General features: G+C 37.1%; 2 protein-coding genes across 3 annotated transcripts in view; one reads left to right on the forward strand and one right to left on the reverse strand.

Moving 5' to 3' along the window:
• The window catches only part of LOC136840766 (uncharacterized), an 18,042-nt gene extending 6,797 nt beyond the window's left edge, over positions 1-11,245 (forward strand). The window contains exon 3 of the mRNA XM_067107634.1: positions 6,109-11,245. Coding sequence (XP_066963735.1) covers positions 6,109-9,355 — 3,247 coding nt within the window. The 3' untranslated portion in view covers positions 9,356-11,245. The remainder of the gene's footprint in view (positions 1-6,108) is intronic.
• A 918-nt stretch (positions 11,246-12,163) lies between these two features.
• Positions 12,164-17,500, reverse strand: part of LOC136840767 (uncharacterized) — a 9,739-nt gene continuing 4,402 nt past the window's right edge. For both annotated transcript variants that reach the window (XM_067107635.1, XM_067107636.1), the window contains exons 2-4: positions 17,346-17,428; positions 15,706-15,820; positions 12,164-14,578 (exon numbers count right to left, since the gene is read on the reverse strand). In XM_067107635.1, the coding sequence (XP_066963736.1) occupies positions 12,278-14,578; positions 15,706-15,820; positions 17,346-17,428 (2,499 nt within the window). In that variant the 3' untranslated portion in view covers positions 12,164-12,277. The remainder of the gene's footprint in view (positions 14,579-15,705; positions 15,821-17,345; positions 17,429-17,500) is intronic.

A 17,500-nucleotide genomic window follows, 5' to 3' on the forward strand; every position in this document is an offset into this window, starting at 1 on the left:
CATATATATGTTATTATACATATATGTACACATGTGTATATATATATGTTTGTGTATATTTATACAAAAGTACGTATATGTACATATATATACATCTATTTTTATATATATACGCATATATATAAATATACATTTATATGTATGTTTGTATGTAAGGTAAAATTATGTATAAGCGTGTGTGTATGCGTGCAAGAAAAAGTCTCTCTCTCTCTCTCTCTCTCTCTCTCTCTCTCTCTCTCTCTCTCTCTCTCTAAAACTCTTTCGGGAACTCCCTGATCCTCTGTCTGGAAGCCCCCCTGGAATTCTTCCGGAAATCTTTATGGAAGCCCTCTAGAATTACTCTGGATGTCTTCTGGAACCCCTCTGGAATTCCTCTGAAAGTCTTCTGGAACCCCTCTGGAATTCCTCCGGAAATCTCTGGAAGCCCTCTGGAGTTCCTCTGGATGTCTTCTGGAACCCGTCTGGAATTCCTGTTGATGTCTTCTGGAACCCCTCTGGAATTCCTCTGGAAGTCTTCTGGAAGCCCTCTGGAATTCCTCTGGAAGTCTTCTGGAAGCCCTCTGGAATTCCTCTGGAAGTCCTCTGGGAATCTTCCCTTTCTCGTATCATGGACGCCCCTTGTTCCCTAAGGCTTTCCAACAGCATACCAAAACAAGTGAAAGTCTAGGGCGCGGCCTGGTCTGGGGCCCGTTTCTAGAACGTGGTCTGAAAATATCAGAACAGGGCGTAAGGCGGATGTGGTACCCCCTGGCCACCCAATTGTGCAATGAACCTTTGGTGTTACCGAAGAACTATTACGTCTTGCATTTATCATAGTTGAACTACATTGCATTAAGCCAGTGGTTCTCAATATATTTTTGTTACCGATACCCCCTGCATCAGTTGTGTGATAGATCACCATTATCCCTACTCCTACCCCATTCCTCTTCAGTTATAATATAAAAGAAAGAAAAATAAAATATTGGCATGTTTAATTTCTAATGCTTTTTATATGCAAGAAATTAATTTTACTTTTGCTTAAGTCTTAATAAATAAAGAATTTAGATTTTAGGCATTATTCCTTTGACAAAAAATTAATTTTAACGCATTGTTCCTTGTATTACACACTGGAATTAAAGTGCTTCGTAACCCCCCCAGAAATGGGGCTAATTACCTCCAGTTTGAGAACCACTGCATTAAGCTTTCTCTGTCGTCTCATCTAATGAATAGCTTCTCTGAGAAGTCTTCTACTGTAAAACTCTTGGAAGGAAATTTTCCTTAATTTTTGGGAAGCGCGAAAATGCGTGGCGGGCTAGAGGTGAGTGACTGTGCATGAAAGGTATTAGATGTGTTGCTGATGAGGCTTCTGTGTAGGTATGTGGAGACGGTGATGTTTTGGAAGTTTTCTGCACTGGTTCAACCCCTGGGACTTGGCAGTTAAAGTAGGAATGAAGTGTCGTCCCTTGGAGTCTTAGAGGAAATGTATATATATATATATGTATATATATATATATATATATATATATATATATATATATATATATATATATATAATTACTAACAAGGACCTCACTGCAACTGGATGTAATCTAACGGAATATTTATTCAGTCAAAATTGCAGGCTTTCCAGGACTGCTTGACAATGAGGACTGTTGGTCCTGGAAACTTAGCAACTTTTATTGTATAAATATCTCCGCTAGATACAATCCAGTTTCAGTGAGTCTATTAATAATTGTATTAATGCAGATGATTGTGAGAATGATAGAGTTGTATATATATACAACTGTATATATATATATATATATATATATATATATATATATATATATATATAATCACAAGAATTTTACACACATTACAAACTTTAAAACAACAGCCACTCATGTAGATAACTGGTATGGACATTGCGAGAGTAAAACAATAAAAAAGAGATTATAGATAAAAAGGAACCATCTAGCCTTGAGATGTTTACGTCATCTCGTGTTGCCGTTGAGCTGTTGGAGAGAGAGAGAGAGAGAGAGGAGAAGAAGAAGAAGAAGCCTATATTCATACGTATAAGGACAGGACTTACTGTATGTACGTACCAGGCAACAGCATGGGGAAGAGAGAGAGAGAGAGAGAGAGAGAGAGAGGGCGTGGGCCCATTTCGATGGTTGAGGGAACATGCCAGAATATAAAAAAGAATAAATAAAAAAAAGACGGAATGAATAAAGAACCTTTAAGGTCGTCTCTCTCAGTCTTAGCAGTTTCGTTTTCAGAACTGAATATTGTAAATACTTTTGGGGCATTGTTCAGGTATCCCGTTATAGTGAGCATACGTACCCAATCCAACAGACTTGTTTATTCTTTTGCAATGCTGATTTAAAAGAGCCATTTCATTCCTATGACACACTATTAGGCATCTGCTGACATCTGTGCTATGCAATCAGTATTCATCAATGATTACTTGGAATTCAACCATGTGCAGTTTAATTTCAGTTCACTTTCTCGGTACATAAAAAACTTGTTTAATTACAGGAATGATATACATATATATATACATATATATATGTATAATTATATATATATATATATCTATATAATTATATATGTATATATTATATATATATAGTATATACATATATTTATATTTATATATGTATGTATATTATAAAACGACGTATTTTTTCTTTATTTTTTCATTATTATGTAACCGAGACGTGCAGAGGAACCAAAGCTAAGTTGTTCTTCTATAAAAAAAAAACATTAAAACATGGAGAAATAAAACGATAAGGGCTAAAGGTTATCGTGGGTGGCGGCAACGCTGACTCTTGATAAGACTTAACGATTTCCATCTGCAGATGCGGAACAGAACTTGTTGACCATAGAAGTGAAAGTCTCTAGTTACTGGGAAGGACGCATCGGAGGGCACTTGGTTGGTGGGGCACTGCGCCCCCTTGGGGTGGGGGTTACGTGAAAGTAAGTCATTTGACATTTCAAGTGCCCGAAGGCCCCCAGGGTAAGAAGAACTGCTGCCGCTTCTGAGGCTTAAATCTGAGCTAAGGCAAGCGAGTGCAACTTTTTATGGCCGACATATTTACCGCGAGAGACCTTTTACGGCCTGTTAAGTCTTTTTGCCCTCTCTTGGAAACCAGCGTCTGTCATGCAGACTAGGAGTATTATGACTGGAGTTGCAGAAATAATTGAGACCCCCGTATGGGGTTAGTGTCGTCAGTGCACCTCATGCGGTGCGCTGTAGGCATTACTTCAGGTTCTTTGCAGTGTCCCTTCGGCCCCTAGCTGGAACTCCTGTTCCTCTGTTTATATTCTCTTTCTTCCATATTACTTTTCACCTTCTCCTAACGACTGATTCATAATGCAACTGCGAGGTTTTCCTCCTGTTACACCTTTCAATCCTTTTTACTGTCAATTTCCGTTTCAGCGCTGAATGACCCTAGAGGTCCCAGCGCTTGGCCTCTGGCCTGAATTCTGTATTCTATTCTGTTCTATAATTGAGACGAATGAAAGAAAAAACCACGTTCTTTTGGATAGGGAACCAAACCTGTAAAAAGTCAAATTGTAGCCTTGTAGTTGTACAAGGAAAGAGAAACGGCTTTGCAAAGAGTATAACAAAGTTTGGTGGTAAATAAGTATCCGGATTTTGATTTGTAATCGAATAATCGAGAGGTCCTTTGCATGAATTTGTACAAGTCGACAACGGAAGGGAGCCAATATAAAGCTTGATAGTATTCATGAAATTTCTCTATAGAGCACAAAGTTGCTATCAACGTTTGTTTTGTAATTATAGATCGGAAAGGTTCATATTCTCTTTCTTCCATCTTACTTTCCTCAACCCTCTCCTAACAATTGTTTCATGGTGCAACTGCTTTGAGGTTTTCCTCCTGTTACACCTTTCAAACCTTTTCACACTTTCAATTTCCCCTCCAGCGCTGGAGACCTTATTCATAGGTCCCAGCCCTGGGCCTTTGGCCTAAATTTTATATTCCACTCCATTTCATAGGTTGGTAAGTTCAGTACGCGGCGATGTAGATGCATTTTATATATTATTGTCATCATTAATTTGCACAGTATTCAGTGAATGCGTTTTCTGCGACGATTATTCATATTCGTTGGCGTTTACGGGTACTTATACTCTTGAGAGAGAGAGAGAGAGAGAGAGAGAGAGAGAGACTTTAAACTTTCGGAATATAAACAAAAACAACAAAAATACTCAACAAATGAAAATTAAATAAACTCCTGAAGTAAATTGGACAGAGGGCCCTTTAAAGGTAAGCAAAAAAGACTTGAGTTCTGTGGACGCTTTAAGTCATACGAGAAGGGTAGAGGTCCTGCCTAAATTATAATGTGTAGTGGTGTATTCCTTTCCACTTTTAGTTTTCTGTAAAAGAAAACTATTGCGCCAGCTTGTCTGTCCGTCCACACTTTATTCTGTCACACTTTTTTTTCTCTCCTTCTCAGATCTTAAAAACTACAGGATGAGAGGCTGCAAGTGGTATGTTGATCATCCACCTCCAATCATCAAACATGCAAGTGCAACCCCTCTAGCCTCAGTAGTTTATCTATTAAGGTTAAAGTTAGCCATAATCATTAGCCTGGCAACGATATAGGATGAACCACCACCGGGCCGTGGTTAAAGGTTTCATGAGCCGCAGTTTCGCCTGGCATTATACTGAGACCACCGAAAGAGATAGACCTATTTTTGGTGGCCTCGACTGCGCCAGAAAAACTTTGGCTCATTTTTATTTTTCTAAATGTAACCATAAAGGCCCAACTGTAGACGAGGCTCCACAATATAAACAATTTCATAAAAAACGCTAATGATTAAACATTTGCATTTTTTATTCATACTGTGTGAGCTTCGGTATTAAATAATTCACGAGTGAAATGTGCTCCATTATTAAGCAAAATAATGCTGTTATTAATTAAATAATAATAGTAATAATTTTTGGGATGAAATGCTTCTGCATAGCCTGTAAGGTGAATAAAGTAATCTAATTTTCTCATTTTTTTTTTTTTTTTGATGAAACAGCAATATACTTTTTAATTACTTCAGCGAGTTCATTTTAAAAAAATTACCTCATTTTTTTTTAAATGAACTCGCTAAAGTAAAGAAATTCTTATAATGGTTCTGATAGTACAAGTTCATTACTTATTTTTGCTAGCGTTGTCCAACCATTTTCAGCAGCTAGTTAAATTTTGATATCTATTTTACCTCGTTATTATTATTATTATTATTATTATTATTATTATTATTATTATTATTATTATTATTATTATTATTATTATTATTATTATTATTATTATTATTATTATTATTATTATTTTATAAACAAATCCAGTTATATATATGTACATGCATTTGAAGATAAATCTGTACAGAGAGCTTTCTGGAATCTGTTCGATTCCCCATTTCAATCTGAAAATGGGAATGGAATAGATTCAACTATCTTAAGGGCTATATTTATCTATGCACATACACATAACTGCGGATTTGTTTCTCCGTTTCAGGACTCATGCTGCTATGAGTATTTTTTAATTAATTATTATTATTATTATTATTGTTATTATTATTATTATTATTATTATAGCTCCGCATCCAATACTAAATATTACTCATAGTCTTCTTGTAATCTGGAAATTGACCGTAAATGCCTTTGACAGTTACGAAAGTAGAACATCGAAATCAGCATCAAAAGATCGAGGAAGTTCCAATCATATTTTACCCCAATACAAATCGTCTAATGAATATCTTTTTTCCTCAAACTAACTTTTGTAGGTTCTCTAGATGCCATAATATCCATTTCTTTTTCTGCTAGTTAATTGTCAATGACGAATATTTTAACTGTAAAGAGCAAGTGTTGGCGGAACTCGAATAGATTTTTAGTGAGAAAATATTTTCATAAAGATTAAATGTGGATTTACGGTAATTACTTCAGCAAGTCTGAAATGTCATGTAGTTTTTCAATTGAGAAATTACAAATCATCATTGTATGTTATTGTCGTCTTTTGCCATACTGAATGCTAAAGACATTCATTGTGAGGTGTTATGTACATCATTTATTTTTTATACTTGTTTTATTGATTTTTTAAGCATTTGTTAAGTGCACATTCTTTTTTTTTTCCCTTCAGGCATGGCTTTCCAGGCTTCCCACCTCTACCAGTGGCGTTCGTAGCTGAGAAACCAGATGGCAGCGTTGAATACAACCCTGACACCAAGACTAGGAACCTAACCTCTAGATTCGAGACCGTTGTGTATATACCAACTAATCCTTACGGTTTCTCAACAAAGATCAAGAAACTCGATGCTGAGAAGTCGAGGTTTGAGGATTTGCAAGTTATCAGGTCTAATCCTTATGGATTTTCCCAAGAGGTGTTCAAGGTTGATGGTCAGACTAAGAGTAGACCATCTCGGTTTGAGCCAGTTCCTTCCATTCCAAGCAACCCGTACGGCTTTTCCAGTAAGATCGTCTCTCAGACAGTAGATAATCCCAGTCGATTTGAGACTGTAGAACTGATTCCAGACAACCCTTACGGATATAGCACCAAAACTGAAACTGAAAATGTTTCACCAAGTCCAAGACCATCCCGGTTTGAGTCGATAGCTTCTATTGCAAAAAATCCGTATGGATTTTCTGAGAAAGTTGAATCCTTTGAGTCAGACCGTCCTAGCAGGTTTGAAAACATTGAGTCTATTCCGATCAACCCATACGGTTTCAGTTTGAGAGTGAACCAGGAAGGGAATGCCCCGCAAACAAGGCAGTCAAGGTTTGAAAGTACCGCTTTCATTTCAAAGAATCCTTATGGATTTTCAGAAGATGTCAGGTCACTCTCAGGCGACAGTTTCCCTAGCAGGTTTGAGAGTGTCGAATACATACCCGATAACCCATATGGTTTCAGTCAAAAAGTTCAAGGAGTTGGTGCTTCTCCCTCACAGAGACCATCTCGATTTGAGACAGTTCCTTACATCTCAAGGAACCCGTATGGTTTTCCAGAGCAGGCACTTGAAAATGGAGAACTGCCGAGTAGATTTACAAATGTTGAGTTAATCCCAGACAATCCGTATGGATTTAGCACAGAATCTAAAGGAGTAGATGCTGCTTCCACAAAGCAGCTAAATTCACGATTTGAAACAGTTGCGTACATTCCAAAAAATCCTTATGGGTTTTCAGAAAGAATAGAATTGCTCTCACCAGAACTCCCCACGAGATTTGAAAACTTGCAGTATATTCCCATTAATCCTTATGGATTCAGTTTAGCAGTGGAAAAGAATGGCGAAGTAGCAAAGGCTAGATCCTCTCGTTTTGAAAGTGTGCCTTACATACACGATAATCCCTATGGATTCCCTCAAAGCACAAGAACTTTGTCAGATCTCCCAAGCAGATTTGAGAACGTTGCTTACATCGCCAATAATCCTTATGGTTTCAGCACCAAAACTCAGGAAAATGAGGATTCTCCCAGATTCAGAAGTTCTCGTTTCGAGAATGTAGATTACATTGGTAAAAATCCTTATGGTTTCTCAGAAAAGATAAGAGAACTAACACCAGATCTACCAGATAGGTTCGAAAACGTTGCTTACATCCCGGATAATCCGTATGGATTTAGTAAAATCGTTCAGTCTGTTGATGACTCTTTCAACAGAAGATCATCTCGGTTTGAGAACATCCCCCTTATTGCAAAGAATCCATACGGCTTTGCGGAAAGTGTAAAAACTCTTTCAGGTCTGCCGAGCAGGTTTGAAAATGTTGAATACATTGCAAATAATCCCTATGGTTTCAGCACCAAATCACAAAGTGAGGATGCTTCACCAAGAGAGAGATCATCACGATTTGAAAACATTCAGCTAATACCAGATAATCCTTATGGATTTTCGCAAATAATAAAAAAAATCTCAGATCTTCCCAGTAGGTTTGAAAATGTTGAATATATTCCAGATAATCCTTATGGTTTCAGCACAAAGTCACAAAGTGAAGATGCTTCTCCAAGAGAGAGGTCATCCCGATTTGAATCTATTCCTTTAATCGCAGATAATCCTTATGGATTTTCACAGACAACAAAAGAAATTTCAGATCTACCCAGCAGGTTTGAAAACGTTGAATATATTCCAGATAATCCCTATGGTTTCAGCACCAAATCACAAAGTGAGGATGCTTTACCAAGAGAGAGATCGTCACGATTTGAAAACATCCAACTAATAGCAGATAATCCTTATGGCTTTTCACAAACAACAAAAGAAATCACAGATCTGCCCAGTAGGTTTGAAAAGGTTGAATACATTCCAGATAATCCCTATGGTTTTAGCACAGATTTACAGAGTGAAGATGCCTCTCCGAGAGAAAGATCATCACGATTTGAGTTTATTTCTTTAATAGCAGATAATCCTTACGGTTTTTCACAGAAAACAAAAGAAACCTCAGACCTACCCAGTAGGTTTGAGGAAACAAAATACATTGCCAACAACCCTTATGGTTTCAGCACAGACATTCAAACTGTGGAAGATACCCCTAAGTTTAGATCTTCCCGCTTTGATACTGTCGATTATATCCCATCAAACCCCTATGGTTTTTCAGAAAAAATCAAGTCCGTCTCAGACCTTCCCAGCAGGTTTGAGAATACCCCATACATTGCTGACAACCCTTACGGCTTCAGTACTCTGGTAAAGTCACAACCAGAATTCAGAAGCCAAAAACCTTCTCGCTTCGTTACAGTTGCAAGTATTGCAAGGAACCCATATGGTTTCTCAGAACAAGTCAGGGATGTATCATCAGATCTCCCTGATAGATTTGAAAATGTGGAATATATTCCAAGTAACCCATATGGATTTAGCTCTGAGGTTCAACGATTAGATGACTCTCCTAAGGACAGATCTGCTCGCTTTGAATCTGTTCCGCATATCGAAAAGAATCCTTATGGATTTTCAGAGGACGTCTCATCACCTTCAAGCCTTCCGGCAAGGTTTGAGAGGACTGATAAAATACCAAGTAACCCATATGGTTTCAGCACCGAAATTGAGTCAAATGATGAGTCTCTAAAGAAAAAGTCATCCCGGTTTGAAAATGTACCTTCTATACCCAGCAACCCATACGGCTTTTCTGAAAAGATTGAGACTTTATCTTCAGAAACGCCCAGTAGATTTGAAAGTGTTGACCATATCCCAGATAATCCTTATGGTTTCAGCACTGAGGCCAAAAGGATAGGAGGCTCCCCAAAACTGAGGTCATCTCGGTTCGAGTCTGTAGCTGCCATTGCCAGTAACCCATATGGTTCTTCTGAAAGCGCTGAGAGTCTGTCAGATCTCCCAAGCAGATTTGAATCTACCAAATATATTGCTGATAATCCATATGGTTTCAGCAAGAAAGTTCAACCTGAAGATGACTAAAGGGAGCTTCGGTGCAAAACATTCTGTGTAGTTGCCAAGAACCTACTAAATTGATTTTTTTTAAGAGTTGTCACCTTGTCATTAGGCATATTTGACATATTCTGAGAACGTCAAATTCATTTCCAGCAATCGATTGACAATCAACTAAAGAGCAATGAAACGTTAGTCGCAATAGGCTATTCCTTTTTAGTTCTTAGTTGCAAGCTTGCAATTGCATTTTGTTTTACTCTAAAGTTATAAAAACATAATTTCAGACATGTTTTGAGATCTGAAGGTGCTCATTACATCAACAACACTCCTGGATGCAGCAACTTTGGATAATAATTCATAAGATAAATTACCATTCAGATTAAGGTTTCTCTTAAAATATTCTGTAGTCTAGAGACCAGTGGTTCTCAACCTTTTTTGGCCCTTGCACCCTTTCACCATATGTCAGGATGTCATTCCCCCCACCCCCTTTCTAAAATTGTGAGTGCAAAACCAGCAAAATACTAACATAAACACACAAGCTAGCAGAGAAAGCCCAGCGTGGCTTCTCCCAGTGGTCTTGGACCCGATGCACCTGCGTTTTGTGGTCCTAAAACCAGTTTGAGCCTGCCAATCAGTGGTCACAGATTCCCCTGTGAAACTCTGGGAAATTCCCCCTGAAATCCCCCTGGTTGAGAACCACTGCTATAGACTATCCATGTATGGTTACAAAATATTTTTAAAAATCTAGAATTAATTTCATTACTAAATTAATAGCATCAGGCATCTTCAGGGCTCTGAATCAGTTTGTGAACTTGATCACAACGAATAAAAATAAAAAACGACAAAAAATCAAAGTGCCAATCATCATTGCTTCTAATTCAAAAGTTAATGAAGTAGCCTCTGTTAAAGAACTGTCAAGCTTAACTAATGAAGATTCTTATAATCTGCTTAATACTTAAGTACCTTTGGAGAATGTGTGGAGATCACTGGAGGATGGTGACCGCATTACCAGATAAGTAAGTTCAACTGTATTATATCTGGTAGAAGGGCGGCTAACTCTGAATTTGTTAAAACGACATGCAAGTGATAGTTAGCATCATTACCTTTCCCTTCTTTCGAGAAATATAAATTTGTTATTGTTTTTTAGTGTTTTTGTTGGAAACTCGACTTAATTACTGAGTATAATATAAACTGAAACGCGTCAGAATTACTAGGTATAATATACTAAATTGAAACGCGTCAGAATTTGGATAAAAAATTATGCATCTTCGATGACCTTTGCAAATTTATAAGAAACATTATGCTGCAGTATATAAAAAAGGCAATTGAAATATCTTTAATTCAATAAGAAATTGTCAATTTGGGTGACACTCTCAGTAAAGCATACATAATACATGTATTTACTAAAATGCCATACTTTTTCAGAAGGAAAACTTCTCGACAAATATCGATATAAAAATTACATTAAAAAAAATATGGACAATCTTAAATGTCAATTCTTTTGACGATTAAGGAAAAAAATCTGTGCCACAGCTTTCTAGTCAGCTGATCAACTATTTTTTTTTTTTAACTAATTGTTTCACTTAAGGAAATTTTCACTTCTCGAGGTATAATATTCATCAGATGTCTGGTGTGATCTGTGTAATTAATTTTTCCTTCCTTTAACGTGAATAAATTTTTAGATCTTTTTACGTAATGGAATTTGATTTTAATGGTGGGCGTTATGGAAAATTTCAGTTGTTGTGAAATATTTTGACGTTTTGGGTTTTCATCACCAAAAAGTCTATGACCCCGAATTTCGGGAAAATTTGAATTACAGGAGAAATAAAATTGTGTACAAATATTTCAAAAGAAAAATATTTTGGAACGTACTTTTATATTGACTAGGAATTGATGTGTCATAATAAAGAAGCAGATAATTTTGTTTGTATCATTATCAATTCCTTCAATGTAAAAATTATATATATATATATATATATATATATATATATATGCTATATATATATATATATATATATATATATATATATATATATATATATATATATATATATATATATTTACCACTTAAATATGGCTCAGCAAACTTAGCTTGTTACACATTAAAAGTTTTTGGTACAGGTATATCTATGAATAAAACACCAGTTTTGTCACTCAAACACTGAAGGCATTCATACACATTGACACAGGTAAAAAAAAAATGAATCGACAGCAAAACAGACTGAAATTTGTATTCTGTAGTTCAACATGTCTAACTCAGTCAATAAAATTACACTTATCCTTGATATGTGATGATGCTACGTCCCCAAGACATGGGGATAGTTGTCATGTATTGGTAAAATGTTACACCGTTATGGGTTGAAGTAACTGACCTAGCACACTTTCTTTGTTGATCTTTGGCACCATGCATTCAGGGTAGTGATGGTTAATAATTCTGGAATATCTGTATAGCCTGTCACAAATCTCCTGTGGCTTTGCTTCCCCAGCTGTTAAAACAGTAATTTTTTTACTAATGTGCAATTTAGAAATTTTTTTTTTTTTTTTATAAATTTCCACCATTTGTATTCTGAAGAGGAAGGGAGATGGCCTCTTCCAAAGCTAAATCAGGTTCTTTTTGGTTCCATCTTTTTTTACTCCCGTAGGGGGGTAGTACTGTCAGTGCACCTCACAGGGTGCACTGCAGGCATTACTAAAGGTTCTTTGCAGCGTCCCGTCGGCCCCTAGCTGCAACCCCTTTCATTCCTTTTACTGTACCTCCATTCATGCTATCTTTCTTCCATCTTGCTATCCATCCTCTCCTAACGACTATTTCATAGTGCAGCTGCGAGGCTTTCCTCCTGTTACACCTTTGTAACCTTTTACTCTCAGTTTTTTTTTTCAGCACTGAATGACCTCATAGGTCCCAGCGCTTGGTCTTTGGCCTAAACTCTATATTCCATCTTTTTTCACTGTTTAAATCTGTCGAAAGTCACTATCCTCGACGAAACTAGATTCCATTGATAAATGGTCATTTTTCAGCTCTGTTTCTTGCTTGGGAAAGATTATTGAGTCTAATACAGACTCTATGCTCAATGGCGTTTCTTCCCTTACTTCCCTTGACGACACTGTAAACGCCAACTGATTATCTTTTATAAATTCAGTTGGGGTGAGACGGGTTTCCATCACCAAATCCTGTACCTTAGGAAGACCGGTGTCTTCGACCAGAATTTGATCTTTGGGCTCTTCTCCTTTCGTGGTTTCAACCGTAAAATTACTAGCATCTTTGTTTTCTTGTGGAAATTGCCTGACTGACAAATCTGGAGGAGGAATCACTTGGATGAATTCATCTGTTTGGGCTTCAGTGGTGTCAGTGCTGTTGGTTAGGCTCATGCCCCTAGGCACTTCATCTGTATTGTTCTTTGAAAGATCTATAGCTGACAGATCTGGAGGAGAAATGATCTGTATGGGGGTTTCTTCCATACCTGATGACCAGCTTGATTGGTCCTCTACAGTCCAGTCTACCTCATTAAGGTCAGATTCTCTGTCAGGAACACTTTCTCGAACTTCTCTAGCTGTCTCAAGTATATCCTGTACAGGTTTTTCTTTCGTATAATTCTTGGAAGTTAGATTCCCTTTTCTGGGTGAGATATTTATTAGCGAAGGGTCGTCACTCTTCAAGTTCAGCCACACCCATGGCCTAGAAGTGGTAGGTCGAGAAACCACTGGGTTTTGAGAATTTGTCGTGAGGTCGTCATATATAAAATGGGAACTTTTCAGCTTTCCACTTGCATTGACGCCGTGGTACAAAGGATCTCTTGCTGACGTTTTGAATACTGTTGGTAGTTTCTCTTGAGAAAGGCTTTCCAACGTTTTCGAATATTCATGCCTTGCTGTCGAAGGTATTTTTAATAATTTGGGGAGTTCCCTTGCTACGAAATTCGTAATGTTCTTCACTTTAGGTGGTTCAGTTGGAAACAGCCAATGTTGGTTGAAGGGTGCCTCGAACTGCACCGGTGGTAGTGAAGGCCAATGATCTATTTGTTCTTCCTTTGGAATTTTAGGAAATGGATAGAGATGCACAACTGACCCTGGCACATTTTCATCTTCTTTTTTCTTGAATAAGTTAGAAAAGAAATCCGCCAAACTCTTTAAACCACTAAAAGAACTGCTATTCTCATCGTGGGATTCCTTTGACTTCTCACCTAGGCCAAAATCAATCTTGGGGAAGTAGTCCCAGAAAGTGAATGGGTGGTTACTTCCATCGTCACTCAGTTCTTGGGGTGTTACGTAAGGTTTGTAAAGAGTTAACTGTGGCTTAGGAAGGTCAGAATTCATTTTGTTATGGTCTATTCCAGGGTGTTGCGTGGAGTATACAGAAAGACTGGGTGTAACTTGTAAACCAAACTGGTCACCTGTATTATGGAAAAAGGGAACTGGTACTTGAAAAGCCGGTGAGTCAATAGACCTATAATGGTCACTCAGCTTCAGGTCTTCTGGTTTTGGTGGGCCGAAACCTGCTGGACCCAGAAGAGGAGGATTGTACTGATGGATATTATTGTTGTTGTTGTTGTTTTCATTATTGTTGTTGTTGGTGTTTTCATTGTTGTTGTTGAGGTCGTTCGCTGGGTTGGATACTTGATGATAATAGACTGAATCGGGTTTCATGTTGTACAGTGGTTTAGATACTTGATGGTAAAAGATAGGGTCTGGATTTTGCTGATGGTACTCAAAAGTGGGACCGTGAGAGTGGAACACTTTGAAATTATTAGATTTGAGCGGTTCGTTGTAACCACTCGAATGGTGATGATGATTATGGTGATGATGGCCATGTTGGTGATGGTGTCCTTTGTGATGGTGGTGATGTGGTTTCTTGTGATAAATAGGCTCCATGCCAGAAGCGAACCCAAACTGTAAAATCGGCTTGTAAAGACTCTTGAAGTTGTCGAGGGTTGCGTTCATGGACAGGATCTTGAAGACGCGATAGGATTTGTACTTGTCGACTGGAAAGTCAAAGCTGAACTTGGCTTGAAATGGAGGTGCCGGTGCTTTGTTGTAATGAGAGTTGTGGTTTGTGTTGTGGTAATTTCCATGTCCGTAGCCTTGACTTCTGGGGTGTGGGTTGTCCTCATGGACCACTTCTACGGATGAGGGTTGTCTCGGGTTTTGGTAGTCAGGAGTTGGTTGTGAATTGTAGGAACTTGCGGATATGTCAAACTGTCCTTGTAGTGGTGAATCCTGGAAAGTGATGTCCATGGGAGGTGCTGCCTTCAGGTCCTAGAATAGATGCAAAAGAATTTGTTAGAATTTTATTTTATAGAAAACTGAAAAGGGTATTCTTCTACTGGTGTTGGGCCTGTATTTAGTACCTTTGTGATTTCATTGGCAAACAGTACGATAAAGTTGTTAATTGGTTACGAGACTCTAAATTTTGTTTTTAAGAGTAAATGTTTTACTTGTCATGTTTATGTAATTTTGAGACTTCAGTTTTGTATTTGAAAATTTTGTAGCCTACTGTTTTATGATTTTTGACAATTTTGTACCAACTCTTCAGTTGAGGCTTTATCCACGAGTTACTTTTCTTGTCCTTTTTTGTCTTGAAAATTGGATGGGCCCCGAAACATTATATATATATATATATATATATATATATATATATATATATATATATATATATATATATATATATATATATATATATATATATATATATATATATATATATATATGGCTGCATTATTTAGTGTCCAGACATTATGTCAGTGCAATGCTGAGAAGTTTGCTCCAGTAGTATATATGTGTGTATGTGTGACTCTTTGCAACTAGAATAAATTTTTCTTTCAGGAATCATTATTAGACCTAACGCTTGATGCTTTGTCAAGAAAACACAAGTCGTATCTTGCTTTGACCATCGAAACAATAACCTCTGAATTCCTCGTGGATTTCGTTATAACTGACCTTGCTATAATCCAAGTCGCAGAAAGGTAAGGATTTAAATCCTGTTCGCAAGGTTTATTTATTTAAAAAAATATTTCCTGATAGATTTCCATGGTGTTCCGTTACAGAATATGAACTGTAGCTTTTGTATTCATTGTAGATTGAAATGCATTAGTCACATTTCTTTATTTTTATGATTTTTTTTGTAATACGATTGTTTCTGATGCCAGATTTATGTAGGTCGACCCTGTTCCTTGACCTTTGCATCACCCTGGCCCATGATCGTTGCCTGTCAGTCTCTTCATTCGTATGTTATTTTCATTCGGCCCTTAACTCGCTAATTTTTAAAAGATAGAAATCCTAAGGTCATCTGTCAGTTCCATTACATGACAGTTAGATAATTCATATATTCTTTTAATACTACGTGCAGTCTTTGTTTCACAAAAATAAGAAGGAGTAAAACTTACCATAGATGATTGGGGAGTGTGAATAGTTGAGCCAACCATTACTCTTGGCAGAAGAAGTTTTCTTTGACACCCGTCGTGAGAACACGAAGCTGTCGCCGCTGCTTCAGAGGGGGCCCTAAAATAAAATAGATGATGTTTTATAAATTCTCTCTCTCTCTCTCTCTCTCTCTCTCTCTCTCTCTCTCTCTCTCTCTCTCTCTCATTTTGGAAAGATTGACTGATAGAATTCTATAGACTTATGGTTCCAGAACTCTGGTGATAGACGATGGAAATACTTGTTTCGTTAAATGTAAAGGAGTTAGCCGCACAAAAATTAGTTTAGTAATATAGATTATTGGCCGAAGAATATGGGAAAGAGTGTGTATGATACAGTAAAGGTGAGATAATGTGAGAAATGTACTGAGATCATAAGAATTTTGCCGTCTTTTCTTTATGTTTATCTCAAAAGGGCTGGTACTAAACATTGCTCGCCGCGTAGCTTCCGCTATGTTTAGTACCAGCCCCTCGGGGATGAGAATAAAATCGTAAACAGAATAAGGTAAATTTCTCATTATCTCAGTAAATTTCTCAGATAACATCACCTGTACTGTATTATAAACACCCTTCTCTACATTGTTTAGTAAAAAAATTATACTGATAAACGATATCTTCGTGTGGCCGTCTCCTGTACATTTACCCTTGAATTTTTATTTTAATAATTTGAACTAAAAAGAAAAAAAACAAACAAAGACTATATTTTTAGAATGAAACATTGACTCAGTCCATTCATGCCTTATGAAAATTCATAGACAGGGAGAGTGACTGGATTGGGGTGAAAATAGACTATGTCTGACATAAGGATGGATTATGGTTATTCCTACAAAGCTATATTATGGATGCATTGATGCAAACAGTTAGAGAAAGGTTATTATATGTACGTACAAAGTTTTTGGATAAAGAAGCGTGTCAAGATTGGATAGGCTGGTGTTTGTAAAGGGAAACTGCTGAAACAAATAAAAGATTCTAGGGGTTTTCGTAAGAGGAGACAACTGAAAGCGAATGTGAACAAAAATAAAGTTGAGAAGGTGAATGTAACCTTGAAACATGAAATGATGTTTGTTGATATTGATGGCCAAAGAGTGAAATTTTTTAATCAGTTCGTGTATTTGGGAGTAAATGCAATAAGTAAAGGTACCTCAGTGTATGCGTAAGATTTTGGAAAAATAAAAAGCAGTATATAGTTCTAACTCCCTGTTATGAAAGTGAAGTATGACGTGGGTAATATGAAAGAAATAATGTTAATGGTATTGAGATGAATCGATTGTAATGCGTAAGTGGAATAAAAAAAAAAGAGAGAAGATTGAAAGGGAGAGAATTGGATCAATAGCTGTAAAAAAAAAAAAGGCTAGCAAAGACAGCTCTCATTGTTAACGAACGAAGTTTCTCGAATGCCTTGTCATGAGACATATTCGAATTCGCTGGTCACTAATCAGAGGTCGTGACTGTTACATAATCATGAACATAGTTATAGAGAATTCATTGGCAGACATGAAACATCGCAGTTCTCATATTTACAGCATTCAAGAGAAAATATAGATATATATATAGTAAGACAAGAAAACAACACGCACACAAGCGCACACAAAAGTAAGAATCCAAACCTGCTCGTCAGAATCTCTGGGATGGTGGCATTTGGCAATGCAGCGGCTACTGGCGATGACCGACCCGCAGATGACGTCATCGCCTGCAATAGTAACAACATGAGATTACATCTGGGAAGTAGTTAATGACAGTGTACATTTCATCTGTTGAATGC

This window comes from Macrobrachium rosenbergii, chromosome 8, assembly GCF_040412425.1.
Source record: "Macrobrachium rosenbergii isolate ZJJX-2024 chromosome 8, ASM4041242v1, whole genome shotgun sequence".
Taxonomy (NCBI): Eukaryota; Metazoa; Arthropoda; class Malacostraca; order Decapoda; family Palaemonidae; genus Macrobrachium; species Macrobrachium rosenbergii.